At 43.2% G+C, this 14554-nt stretch overlaps 1 protein-coding gene across 1 annotated transcript; it reads right to left on the bottom strand.

Moving 5' to 3' along the window:
- Positions 1 to 3618: 3618 nt before the first annotated feature.
- Positions 3619 to 5114, bottom strand: LOC134486263 (Y-linked testis-specific protein 1-like). Its single transcript, XM_063285183.1, has one exon. It carries the CDS (start codon positions 4436 to 4438, stop codon positions 4079 to 4081), a length of 360 nt encoding a protein of 119 aa, XP_063141253.1. The 5' UTR covers positions 4439 to 5114; the 3' UTR covers positions 3619 to 4078.
- Between the last annotated feature and the right edge of the window lie 9440 nt (positions 5115 to 14554).

Here is a 14554-nt window from a genome sequence, read left to right as displayed (position 1 = left end):
GTGACAGTAGTTACTCTTCAGTTCTGCCATACAGGGAAGTTGGTCTGTACACTGAGAGAAGAGAGTGGTTGGTGGTGAGGATGTAACATGGAGTAAGAGAAACATTATGGTTCTGGGTCTCTCCCTCTTTTTTTCCCCCAATTTGACAATCTGGAGTCAACTGAGAAGAGAGAACAATTCAAGAACTGCCTCCATTAGATTAGTCTTTGGGCAAGTCTATGGAACATTTTCTTGATTAATGATTGTTGTGGGAGGGCCCACCATTGTGGGCAAGTTCATCAGTAGTCATGTGTAAAAAGAATAGCCTTCTAGGCTGTAAGAAATAGTAATGGAGCAGCTATGGGGGAGTGTGGCGGTTTGAATAAGAAAGGTTGCCCCAGTCATATATTTGAATATTTAATTAACAGGGAATGACAGTATTTTCCAGGATTAGAAGGATTAAGAGGTGGGCCTCATTGGAGGTAGTGGGGGTGTCGACAATGGTGGCGTTTGAGTTTTCTAGAGCCCCATGCTTTGCCAGAGTTTCTCTCTCTCTCTCTCTCTCTTTCTCTCTCTCTCTTTCCCTCACACCTTCCCTCCCTCCCTCCCTCTCCCTCCCTCCTTCTCTCTCTCTTTCTCTCTCTCTGTCCCTCTTTCTCTCTCTGTCTCTCTTTCTCTCTGTCTCTCTCTCCTTCCCTCCCTCCCTCCCTTCCTCTCTCTCCCCCTCCCTCTCTCTCTTTCTCTCTCTCTTTCTCTCTCTCTGTCTCTGTCTCTCTTTCTCTCTCTCTGTCTCTCTCTGTCTCTGTCTCTTTATCTCTCTCTGTCTCTCTCTCTGTCTCTGTCTGTCTCTCTCTCTGTCTCTCTCTCTGTCTCTCTCTCTGTCTCTCTTTCTGTCTCTCTCTGTCTCTCCTTCTCTCTCTGTCTCTCCTTCTCTCTCTCTCTCTCTGTCTGTCTCTCTGTCTCTCTGTCTCTGTCTCTCTCTGTCTCTCTGTCTCTCTGTCTCTCTCTCTGTCTCTCTCTGTCTCTCTCTCTCTCTCTCTCTCTCTCTCTCTCTCTCTCTCTGCTTACAGAGCAGTAGCTCTCTATTGCTCCCGTGTTACGCTCCCTGCCATGATGATGGACCAGACGTCTGAAACTGTAAGTTATCCTCCAATTACATGCTTTCATTATAGTAGTTCCTTGACCATGGTGTCTCTTCACAGCAACAGAACAATGACTGAGATAGGGAGCAGGACAACAAGCAGAGCTCCTTGTTACCGCTTCAAGCTCCCGTTCTGGTTTCCCTCACTGATGGTCTGTAACCTGTAAGGTAATAACCCTTTCCTCCCCAAGTTAGTTTTGATCATGACATTCATCAGGACGAGAAGGAAGCAAACTAGAAAGTCACAGGTCAGTACATGAGCAAGTCTTACCTTTAAATTAAAACAAAGCATCTATACTTCTCTATTTGTGGTTATGAGGTAAGTGTCTGTGGCTCTACTAGACACACTGTTTCTATAAGAAATTGTCTTACTTGGGGTTCCTATTGTTGTAAGGAAACATCGTGAACAAAGAGCAAGTTAGGGAGGAAATGGTTTATTCAGCTTACACTTCTACATTGCTGCTCATCACCAAAGGAAGTTGGGACAGGAACTCAAACAGGACAGGATCCTGGAGGCAGAAACTGAGGCAGAGGCTATGGAATGGCACTGCTTATCGTCTTGCTCCTCATGTCTTGCTCCTCATGTCTTGCTGAGCTTGCTTTCTTATAGAACCCAGGACCACCACCCTAGGAATGTTGCCGCTCACAGTGGGCCGGGCCCTCCCCCACCTATCACTAAGAAAATGCCCTCCAGCTGGATCTTATGGACGCATGTTGTCAACTGAGGCGCCCTCTTCTCTGACGACTCTAGCTTGTGTCCAGTTGGCATAAAATCAGGGCGGTGGTTAGCATGTGATTGTCCCATGGGAAGTGTGTAGGAGGTGTGGCCTTGTGGGAGTAGGTGTGGCCTTGTTAGAGGCAGCATATCACTGTGGGGGTGATATGCTTCTTCTCCAATACCATGTCTGTCTAGACGCTTCCATGCTTCCTGCCTTGATGAAAATAGACTGAACTTCTGAACCTGAAAGCCTGTCCTAATTAAATGTTGTCACTTGGGGTTGGGGATTTAACTCAGTGGTAGAGCGCTTGCTTAGGAAGGGCAAGGCCCTGGGTTCGGTCCCCAGCTCCAAAAAAAAAAAAATCCCCAAAAAAATGTTGTCCCTTATAAGTTGCCTTGGTCATGGTGTTTTTCACAGCAATGAAACCGTCAGACAACCAGCCAGTATAAAAACCCCCAAATAGCAGAATTAGTCAATGATAGAAAGTATTTTCAAGTCCTGCAGTGAGAAATTTATTCTTGAGAGAAGAAACAGCAATGAATGAGTCCATGATAAGGTTGTCTCCAAAGAAACTCTTGGAGTGTAGATGTGGCTCAGAGAGACCCCATGGGGTGCACAGAGGCTTCTCAGGAGGAGAGAGCAACATGGTCAGGAACTGCAAAGCATTTTAATGTCACGGCAAATGGCATAGGAAAGAGCTCAGCACCTCTGCACTGGAGGCACCATCAAGAGTTTTCTGAGGATAAGCTTACATGTGAGTAAAAGACGGGAACTTCCTGGGGCTAGATAGGGTAACAGGGCCCACAGGTGTGTAGGAAGCCATCCAGTCGAAGGAGAGCCAGGCAAGGCAAGCCAGTGCAGGAGTTCTTTGTGGTCATCTAGGGGAATTGAGAAGAGACCTCAAAAAATATTACAGGATGCAACAGAGTCTAACGTGCTCAGGGAAGCTAAACACAGGATCCACGTAACACCTGACAGAAGCTCATGGCATCCTCATCTTCCCTTTTAAATTACTTTTTACTGATCATACAAAATAATGGGCTTTATGATACTTTCAGGAATCGATAGATATAAATATAAACTTAGTTTGGCATTCACTACTCTTGAGTTATCCTCGTTAAAATGTCCTCCGGGGAAGCCTCCCCCTCACATCCACCTTCTGTAGTGATGGTTGGCTGTTCTTTAAGGAAACAAAGAGACCAATATGGATGAGGCCCAAGTTCAACTCATTCTAGACCCTTTCTGTTCTTCCTGGTCTCCTGCTTCACTTTATGAGAACTCCATATTGGAATTCCTTCGTCCCTCAGTGTCCTCTACTCCCTCATGAGTTCTTTAGTCTTTCTTCCACATCCCCATCAATTTGATCTTTCTAACCCTCATCCTGGTCTCTTCTCTGCATGTGAAGGTTGCATGTATTTAAAAAGATGACTTTAGGGGCCTGGAGAGATGACCAATGGATCAAGAGCTCGTCTGCTTTGAAAGAGGACGTGGATTTGTTCTTTGAACTCATGTCCAATGGCCACCAACCACCTTTAATTCCAGCTCCAGGGGACCTGACTATTCTTGTCTCTGTGGTCTCCTGTGTTCATGCCCTGCCCCCACCCACATAATTCAAAATAATACATCTTCAGATGAGAAACAGGTTTCATTATGTTTCGTTAGTCAAACAATCCCCGACCTTCTCTGATTCTCAATCGGCTTGGATCAGTTTATTGGGTTTCCCCTTGAGTTCCAAGACCACCTCCCTGTTCCCTGCCCCTCTTTCCCCAACAGTCTGTTTCTCCATCAAACTTCACCTCAGAGAGTCTATCTATTTCTGATCCCTCTCCACTGTTTCTTAAACATCCATCTTTTTTTTCCGTGCCATCCCTGCTCCTCTAAGCCTCATCTCCAGTTCTTTTCTCTCCCTAAAGACCAGACCAGCTCAGTCCTGTTTGTTTTAGCCTACGTGACATTAGACTTGCTGTTCACAGCCTTGACCTTTCCGGCTTCCTCTCCATGTTCCATCCACCAAAGTCCGTCTCCTCCACCAAAGTGTTCACATACAACACGTCACATCGCACATCTTAATTTTTAGAGCAAAAACAAATTCCACTGGAAAAGATACTGGGGTTGTCAAAGGCCCTTGTGTATCTAAAACACATAAAAACATTTTCCCCCAATCCTATAAATTACAGATCTATGTCCCCCACACTTTGTGAATTTCACCTTAACCAATCTTTTCCACCAGATTATAGACTTAGATGTGGACATTGCCAACAAACTTGATGAAGTACATGGAAGACTTGGCTAGAACTTGGTAAATGACGTTGCCAATCTTTTTGGACCCGTAACTTCTGGTGTACTGCACACATTGACCTGTTAAGATCTCGCTGTCAACGTCTGACTTCACCTCTGCTGGAGGAGTCTCTGGAATGATACAGAAGTTACCTTCTCTGTAATCATCCAGGAGCTGGTAGATGTATAGGACTGGATCTTTCTCGTAGGTGATGGAAAACCAGTCCTTCATGATCGGCACATGGGCTAGGACCACCCCACTCCAGTTGTCCTTAGAGCCATGTTTGCCCTCAAATTTATGCTCCACAGCTCGGCCAACCATGGCACTTGCGGGATGGGCGTCTTTCACTTGAGGAAACACTACTTTGTGAGGCAAGATCTTAAGCTTTAAAATCCTCTCATCGCTGTGAAATGCCAGGCCATAGACACAGTCAATTCCGTCATACTTGACCAGATAGAGAGAGGGATTTGTTGGCACTTGATCTAGAACGATGGCCTTCCATTGGGTGAGAGGCTCATCACCTTCCTTCCATCAATGGGAAATTGTGCAGCCCACCTTATTCCCCAGGGTCTTGGGAGAAGGCCACCTCCTCCTCTGCTTCTGGTTGGATGGTGTGCTCATCCTCCTCAGAGACATCCTCTTCTTCATATCTGTAGACCTAGTGTGGTAGGCCACAGCATCCTGGTAAACTGTCTTGTTTCTCGATCGTTCTGTGCTCAGGCTTCATACTTGCCCATGGCCTGAGTTTGAAGAGCTTGCCTTCTTAAAGCAGACAAAATGCTGTTCCCTCTATCATATGAATTCCTGAAAGATCAATGGGGGTGGGGAGGGGAGGGCACTGGACCAAGGCTCTGGTTTAAGAGAACTTTGGAGCAGGTGAGGAAGGCCATGATATTCAGGTTTGAGAATCTGAATCTAATTCTGTCGTAATCAGAAGTTCATAGGAGGGCTGGGCAATGGTGGAGCACACCTTTAATTCCAGCACTCAAAAGGCAGAGGGAGGAGGACCTCTGTGAGATCAAGGTCAGCCTGGTCTACAGAGTTAGTTCCAGGATAGCCAAAGCTACCCACAGGAAAACACTGTCTCAAAAATCAAAATCAAAATTTCAAAGGGAAATGAAAAAATGGTTCTCTACAGCTCAGAATAACATATTCAGTCACATTTCTTCAGCCCGTGGCACTTTGCCTCTGCTGAGGAACCTCTCCTTGAATGGCTAGGTAAGTGTGGTATTAAGTTTCCTTGTCCCCCACTTTAAGCAAGCAGAACAGAGATGGGATAGCAAAGGATCCAGAAGGGTGGCCACACCCCTCTTCTACCCTCTAACTATGAACTATGTGGCAACATCTACAAGTATCTGCCCAGAGACATAGCACACCAGTCTACTGGCTCTCTGTACTGTGCATCCAGACTCAGCCCCAGGTTTATTCCATGAAGCTGTTGCATCCTCAACCGCATCAGGGGACTTTTGTCTAGGCAACAACAGCCAATTAGAAATAGTATCTCATGGGGTTGGATTTTACCTCAGTGGTAGAGCACTTGCCTAGCATGTACAAGGCCCTGGGTTTGGTCCTCAGCTCCAAAAGAAAACAACAACAACAACAACAACAACAACAACAACAACAACATCTAAAAGAAATATTATCTCCTAAAATGCACAGGCACAGAGAGGAGCTTTGGCATTTTAGTAGGATTATGAATTAGATATTGTTAGCAAAGTATAATAAACTCTTAGACTGACTAGCCTAGACCAGCCGCCGAGCTCTCAAACGTGGAAGACATCAGAACATACGGTTACTCGCTGTACGAGGGAAAACTTTTAGCTTTCTGGGCTACAAGGGTCCCAGTTATCTTCATAAACGTATTTACCGAAAGAAAATGTCCTAGTCGTCCAGATTCTGTCTTCGGAAACCGGTCAGGCACCAAAAGCCTGTTGAACAATTGGGGGGTTCAGGAGCTGAACTTTCTTTCACACACCACTGGGAAGATAGTGAACCCACCTTCAAGGGAGTCTAGCGCCCCAAGTGGAAAAGAAGCGCAACCTCCGCCCTTCTCTCTGTGACATCATCCAGGCTCTGCTTACGTCATAGAAGCGCTCTCAGGCCACTTCCTTCCCTAGTAACGCTTAGAAACTTCCAGCATCTAGGTTTTAGCTTCTCATGTAGCCTCGTGGAGACCCAAAATAAAGTCCCCACCTAAATATTTTTGATAACTGGAGTCACAATCTCCCCATGTAGCTCTTTGCATGCATTTTTTTTTCCTGAAATGGTCTTTGGATTCTGAGTCACCAACATCCTTGGTGGTTATTTTCCCAGCTCCTATCTTTCCTGTGGTTATCTTTAAGCCATTCTCCGTATCAGAAATATTGGTAGCCTTTCTCTCTGAGGCAGCCCACTGGATAGCACACCAAAATTAGCTTTATCAAAACCCACAATTAGAGGAGGGCCATTTTTATTCACACAAAGCTGGAATTTGCCAGGATTAAATACCTTGCATTGAAGTCAAGGGCAATCATGAATTATGGATTCTTTGCAAAGAGGGAGTAAAAATTAGCTCCTGGACCTTCTTCCAAAGTAGGGATAAACTGATGACAAACCCGATATCGACCAGTCATATATTAAATGTCTTTAAATTTTACCAGCACTTCTGGATACACGGAATTCATTAGATCAAATGCAGCAAAACAGGATGAAATAGATGACGTAATTTTGTTTTTGAAATATGGGTAGACATTATACTGGATGCAGGTAAGTGTGGAATTTACCTGTAAATTACAGGGCACTTTAATTGTTTCTGTCACATAGTTCTTCAGATCTTCAAAAGGATTCTTTTCAGAATCCTCCCCTGTCCCCACCACACTCTGACCCTCCCTTCCCTCTTCCAAGTAATCCCTTCCACTTTAACATTATAATGTTTTAAATGTACTTAGAGCTTAACAACTTATGCAAGCTTTTAAAAATCTGTCCACTTTTCTAAGTGCACCGTCTTCTTTGTCTCCCTTCTATCGTAGTTTTAAGCATATTTTCCTTCACACTTTGAGTTTTCCTCTCTCTCTGCTCTTATGACTCCTCTGCCATTATGTGACTGTTGTCCACTATGTGGCTGACAACAATGTGGGGTTAACTCAAATGACATGATTTTCCCCCTTTTCTCCCCTTCATCTTCCTTCTCTAGGCACCTGCTGAGATTTACAGACTTGGGGATTTTTTTAAGCCTGGAAAGCAGACACACACACACACACACACACACACACACACACACACACACACACAGAAACACTCATACATATACAAACACACAAACACACACATACATACACACACAAACACACACACATGCACACACAAACACACACAAACATACACATATACACACACAAACACACATATACAGAGAGACAGAGAGACAGAAACAGAGAGAGAGATACAGAGAGACCGAGAGCCCATGAGAAAACGTGTAATATCATCTTTCTAAGAAAAATAAACAGAGACAACTTTCAAAAAAGTGAAGAACAAGTAGGCAACAAGAAGAATAATCTCGTCAAAGCCGTCAACTTGAGGAGGAAAGAGTTTGTCTCACTCTATCTTCTAGGTTCCTGTCTGTTACTGAGTGACATTGGGGCAGGAACTCAGACAGGACTCTAGAGGCAGGAAAGGAAGCAGAGACAACTTAGAAATGCTGGGTATTGGATTGCTATCCATGACTTACTCAGCTTTCTCTACTTCTCATACAACCCAGGGCCACCTTCATAGTGGATGACACTCCCCATAGTGGGATAGACCCTTCCACATCAACCATCAAAAAAAATAAAATTCCTTACAGATGTGGCCAAAGGCCAATCTGATGGAGGCGATTCTTCAGCTGAGGCTCCCTCTTCCCAGGTTGAGTCAAACTGCTAATAAAAACTAACCAGGACCCTGCACATCCATTCTGATTGCCACACTGTGTGCAATAGACAAGCCATTGGAATAACCTTAGCTGTTGATCACTGGATGAAAGGCTTAAAAAATGGGATATACATTGATGTGATTTTCATCCGTGTATAAGAGGAACTGGTTTTGTTCTCAGAAAAATAGATGGAGTGTAAAATACAATGTGTTAAGTAAAACAAGCCAGACTCAGACGATTGCAAAATTTAGATTTTAATAAGGGATATTAAGTGAAAGGGGGCATTTAGGAAGAGGAAGGGGAGCAGCAGGGTGAGTGTGTGTGTGTGTGTGTGTGTGTGTGTGTGTGTGTGTGTGTGTGTGTGCAGGTGGAAATGGAGGTGAGTGTTGAGGATGAAGATGGCTAATATACAGTATAAACCTGTAGAAGGGTCACAAGCAAGCTCACTGACTTGCACATTAAAAGCACATCGATATAAAAGAACTGAGTCTAAAACAAAGTTTTGATTAAATTGGGGGTTTATAGTTTAGAGATACCGTAAAGTTTATTCATATTTTCCTTCCCACAGGTGGCTCTTGCTGTTTTGAGCTTGATACTGATGACAGGATATGACAATGAGCTTTGGTGTCTGTACCTCATCAATCACCTGGAATTCACGTCATTCAGTGAGTCTACCATGGGGAAGGAGGGAGTTAGAGATCTTAAGGGTACAGGACGTGGGAAGAATAATGCCCTCCCCCACTATATATATCCAAATATTCACCCTCATCTCTGGTTTGAATTTGTTCGCCCAAAAGTAATTTTCTGAAGATGAATCTCCAGTGGGAATGTAGTTGTGAAGAATTGATTAGGTCAAGAGGGATGCAACCTACAAATAAAGATCCATTAATGATGCTATTGTGGAAAAAGGTTAAATTATGAAAGGGAGTTTGGCTCCCTCTCTTGTCTTGGTAGCCCATTGGATCCCTTCTGTGGTGATTACATCCCACAAGAACTCCTTCCTCTGCAGATGGTCTCTTCATCTTGGATTTACAGGCTTCTGAATCAGAATCATACAGAATCTGTGTCATTATAGACTAGCCAATCAGTGCCATTCTGTTTGTCCATACAAGCGTGAACATGCATCAGAATTGTGAGCAGCCGGGTCATACGGGAAAGTGAAGCTGGCAGAGAGGACTAGGTGGTTAGTGCTGACTGAAGACAAGATGGGTTCAGGGTTAGCGTGTGTGCTCTTCATGAAAGAAACAGCAGAGAGGAAGAGTGTAGATTGGAAAGGTGCAGCTTGGGAGGGACTCAGACATCTACTGTTGGCCTTTTGGGGACAAGGAGCCATTAGGGAAGGGGAAGATCGCCAGGGATAGCTTCAGCCACTGCTTTTGTCTAGCAGAACCCTTTTTAGAATCCTCATCTTCGATGATGTAAAAGAAAACTGCCTGGAGTCAGTTGATCCATTAGTAACCATCAAGAGTGTGTCCACTATTCCAGAGGGACCCAAGAAAAAGCCTGTTCTTGGAAGATACTTTGCCTTCCAGAGATGGAGACTCCTCCCCAGCAACACTGGGCAACGCATCTACGTCTGTAAGTGCATCCCACTAAGTCCAGATCAGTGGTCCTTAACACTTGGATTGAGAGCCCTTTGGGAGCTCAAATGGCCCTGGCACAGGAGTCACATATCATATATCCTGTACATCAGACATTTACATTGCAATTCATAACTATAGCAAAATTAAAGTTATGAAGTAGCAATGAAATAATTTTACAGTTGGTGGAGCTGTATGAAAAGGTTACGTTAGGAAGGTTGAGAACCACTCTTCCTGACCCCTCTAAGACATGCCTGTAGGTATGGACTGGAGGTATAATCCCTTTTATTCAATCAGGCAAATCCAGAAAAACCAAAACACCACCAAAAGCTTATGAAGGATAAACAGCCACTGCACCCACAGTGTCAGGACTGCTGACATCTTAGACAAACGATGTCAAAATGGAAATCACGTCACACCATGACCATCCCCCTAAATGAAAAGCAAAGGAGAAAAAACAGTTTTCTGGTGGTGGCACCAAGAGAAAACCATTGTCAGAATTGTCAGCAAGGATTTTAAAGCCAGGATTCAAGCGTCGTCAATGAGAAACTTCCAAAACAAAAGGATACACATCATCTTGGTGATGTAATAGAAGAAACAAAAGAAAATCGAATAGGAACTCACTGAATTAAAGCAAACACTAAGAGTAGGAATTAAAGGCATGTCTGGGCAAGATGAACAATGAAGTGGAGTTTAGAGCAGGCAGAAGGGGCTGGGGAGACGGCTCACTGGTTAGGAACACTGGTTGCTCTTGCAGAGGATCAGGGTTCAGATGATCTGATGGACTCTTTGGTCAAAACACACACACACACACACACATACACATACACAAACACAAACACACACACCCACTCACATACACACACACACATCCACAAACACACACACATCCACTCACATACACACACATATACACACACAAACACACACAAACACACACACACTCACATACACACACACATACACACACAAACACAAACACACACAAACACACACACTCTCCTAAACACACACACACACACACACATACACACACACAAACACAAACACACACACTCACATAAACACACACGCACATACACACACACAAACACACACACACACACACACACACACACACACACACCATAGAGATAAATTTAAAAAAAATTAAAAAAAAGAAGGAGCCAGGTATGCCCCTTTAATCCCAGCACTCAGAAGCAAGATGATCTCTGTGAGTTCAAGGCCGACCTGGTTTATACAGTGAGTTTCAGGCCGGCCCTACCTACATAATGAAACCCAGTGTCAAAATAAAACAGAAAAGAGTGTTCTATTTATTTCTGATAATGTAAGCAACAGAGAAACTATTTCTACAGAGAAAGAACTTATTGTTGAGAGAATCAGTGGGCTGGAAGGAGACCCCAATTCTCTGTGTCACTAACTCCATCACGGCCTCAGCAGGAAGCAAGAATGGGTACAGCTAAAAGGAAGCAGGGCGATCATGAGTAAAGCTGTGGACACGGATCAGCCCATCAGCAACAGAAGCAGGCGGAAAACCAGCTTGGATGAGATGGCGTCACCAGCCAATGTCTCTGACTGACAGTACCTAGTAGCACCAGGTTGTTCTTTTCCTTCAAGTACCCTGGACTTTTCAGACACTCAGAAACCACAGAACAAAGTGTGGCAAATGCCTAAGAAAGGATGTCCTGTGGGACATATTTTTTTATACAGGTTTCATGTAGCCCAGGCTGTCCTCAAACACACTATGCACCCGAGGATGATTTTGAACTCCTGGTTCTCCTCCTGGTAATGGGACTATGGGCATGGACCACCACACCAGGCTGATGAGGTACTGTAGGTGGAGCCCAGAGCTGTGTGAGACCCAAGTGAGCACTCTGTCCACTGAGCTGCATCTCCAGCCCCTCGGGATGTGTTCTGCTAATACAACAAAACTAAAATAGACGTCTTCAATGAGAGACAACAGGAGTCTCCCATTCCAGAAACAATAAATCACACATTCACAAATAATACAGATGTCAAGAAATAATGAAAATATGTAACAGTAAGAACAAAAGAAGAAGATAGGAAACATACTATCAAAATGTGTGAGACAGAACTATGAAGGTGCTAAGTGGAAACTTTATTTACAACACTAATTCTTAGATTAGAAACAAAGCCCAGCAACCTAAATTTTTATCTACACTAGAAAATAAGAAAATTAATTCAATGAAAAAATAATTGTTAAAATGAACCCCAAAACACAAAACACTAAAAATAAGAAATTAACAAAAAAAAGCTATTGAAACACAATTAGTTTTTTTTAAAGCAAAGAATTTTATTTTTATGTCTCAATTAGACCTAGATAGAAAAATATAAGATCCATTCTGTTTGGCGATTTAAAAAAAAGAAAGAAATTGCCGTGTTTTAGAGTTTATGCAGAACATTGAACCTGGTACCACAGACAAAAATTTAAAACAAAAATTATTCATCGTTTAAACACTTTTTAATGACAGTGTTTATACTCACCTTACCTCTCCTATAATCTGTTTCATATCAGACAAGATTTCCAGGGTTGCCATATGGAGATTATGCAGTGTTGAAATGGAAGCACAGCATTGTATTCCCAACACAGACTGTGGTTGAGAACATCATTGTTTTTATCACGAGGAAACTAGCACAAGATCCAAGCCCAGTCTCCCGAGGCGTTGTCCCATCTCTGAGCCATTTCCTCGGACAGCACTTCCCATGGTTCATATTTTTCTTCAAAAATCGAAACAGACTTGTTTGCTGAACTGTTTGGTTTGCCGTGCTGCTTGGGGATCCTGGACCATCAGACATGATGAAACTTCTCGCCCACACCCCCAAACTACAGTGCTGGTATCAGTGTAGAGGAAATAGGAGAGACAGAAACGAAAAAGGAAAAAAAAAAACCTGTTGTTTTTTGGAGAAGAGTCATGTAAGTAGGCCAAACTGACTTTGGACATTCTATGTAGCCCAGGTTGACCTTGGATTTACTATGTAGCCCAGGATGGCCATGGACTTACTCTGTAGCCCAGGCTGGCCTTGGATTTACGATGTAGCCAATGCTGTCTTTTGACTTACTATCTAGTCCATGCTTGATTTGAACTTGTGATCTTTGCGAGTATAGAGAATATAGCAATGCACTACCACAATCATCTTGGTATCTGTTAGTATGAGTGACTCAGCTGTGGCCCCTCATTCTCCTGGCTCCCTCAATATCAACAACAGCATCCACAATCACCCACTAGGATAATTCCATCCTTTAACTCATCTGTTAAGGTAAGACTTTACAGAATAGATAGTCAGCAGGGTCCTCCTCCTTATTAGAACACATTTGTGTGGAGGTATTTGAGTGATTGTTTGAGTGAGCCAGTCATACTTTAACCTGATTCTGATATTATTACCAAGACAGAAAAAAAAGAAAAAGAAAAAAAATAAGAAAACAAAAGTAGAGAAGATGGGTCCAACACTTGGACTTGAAACTTAGCAGTTGAGGAGATGGCTCAAAGGTCTCAGTTAAATGATAGATAGGCTTTGTCGCCAACATAGACTCCCAGTCCTGGGAGGTAGAGATAGGGCAGATCCCCAGAGCAAGATAGCTGTCAAGACTAGTCATATTGGTGAACTCTGTGTTTGACTGAGAAATGCTGCTTCAATGAATAAGGTAGAAGAGAAAATGGATTAGTCCCTACATTATACCAGGTACGTGCATGTATTTACACATACACACACACACACACACACACACACACACACACACACACACAGAGTAACAAAACAAAACCTTGGACATAAGGCATTGCCTCCAGTGTAGTAGCACATAGTAGGAGATGGGGATCTAAATAAGTGTTCCTTTCCACCCCCACAAAGACCAACATACTTATGAACACTCAGCCCTGGATCTGTACAATCTGCTGAGGACTCCCGGATGTTTAGTTTAGTCTCCTCGCTCTGTAACATATTCTGTTATTCTGTTTCAGGAATCCTCAGCTGGGACCCGGCAGACTTGAGCCTCACTCCCAGTCTTGCATCCAAGACAACTTTCAGTTGTCATGAACTGATCCTTGGAATTCCCTGCCAAGGTACCCTGACTTGCATTTCTCACGAGTCCATGCCATGAAGCCAGAGAATGTGCGGCTGTCTTACTCTCCCCTTTATTAGCTTAGAGTATTGGGAAATTGGTTCGAAATTTAAAACTCAATTCCCTCATGTATAAGTGAGCAGGCGAACAATTCCAGTTCATCAGATCTACATTACGAGTGAGTTAGAAAAAAAACATTAAAACGATTAATGCCAATGTGTTTTATGAATGATAAGCAGTATTATTTGTATGATTTGTAATATTGGAAATTATTGTACCAGGAACATAACAGTTTTCATTATCTATGCACAGATGCTGCGAGGAAAGCATCTAGGATGCAGAAATGCTTCCTTTTTTGCTTTATTTCCAAGAAGCATTTCTTTCTGCTCCAATTATTTTTTTAACTTACATTCCACTCCATCTCCACTTAGGTGATTAAGTTAGAACAGGGTTATGTGAGAGGGGTTATAAAACCTTGTGTTATAGATTATATCTACAAGATCAACTGTTGAGTTCAAATGGAGGCAGCCTCTATGGATAAGCCTTGTTCTCCCTGAAGCTATTGATTTCTTTTCTTTTTTTTTTTTATTTTCATTGTTTTCTTGTGATGGCTAGTCTTGGAAGAAAGAACCTCGGTTGAGGAGCTTCCTCCATCAGATTGTCCTTGACTATGTCTAGGATGGCATTTCCTTGACTGTTAACTGTTATTGGAGAGCCTGGACTACTGTGCGCAGCACCGCCCTATGCAGGTGTGTCTCTGTAAAGGTAGTTGAATGAAGCTTAGAAGCAAGTCAGTGAGCAGTCTCTGTAGTTCTTGTTTCACAATCCTGTCTTGGTTTTCCTTGATGATGGGCTGGAACAGAGAAGATGATATAAAGTTTTCCCTTCCC

Source organism: Rattus norvegicus, chromosome 3 (genome assembly GCF_036323735.1).
Source record: "Rattus norvegicus strain BN/NHsdMcwi chromosome 3, GRCr8, whole genome shotgun sequence".
NCBI classification, from domain to species: domain Eukaryota; kingdom Metazoa; phylum Chordata; class Mammalia; order Rodentia; family Muridae; genus Rattus; species Rattus norvegicus.
Note: the sequence above shows the minus strand (reverse complement) of the source record. Positions and strands in the feature narration are given on the sequence as shown.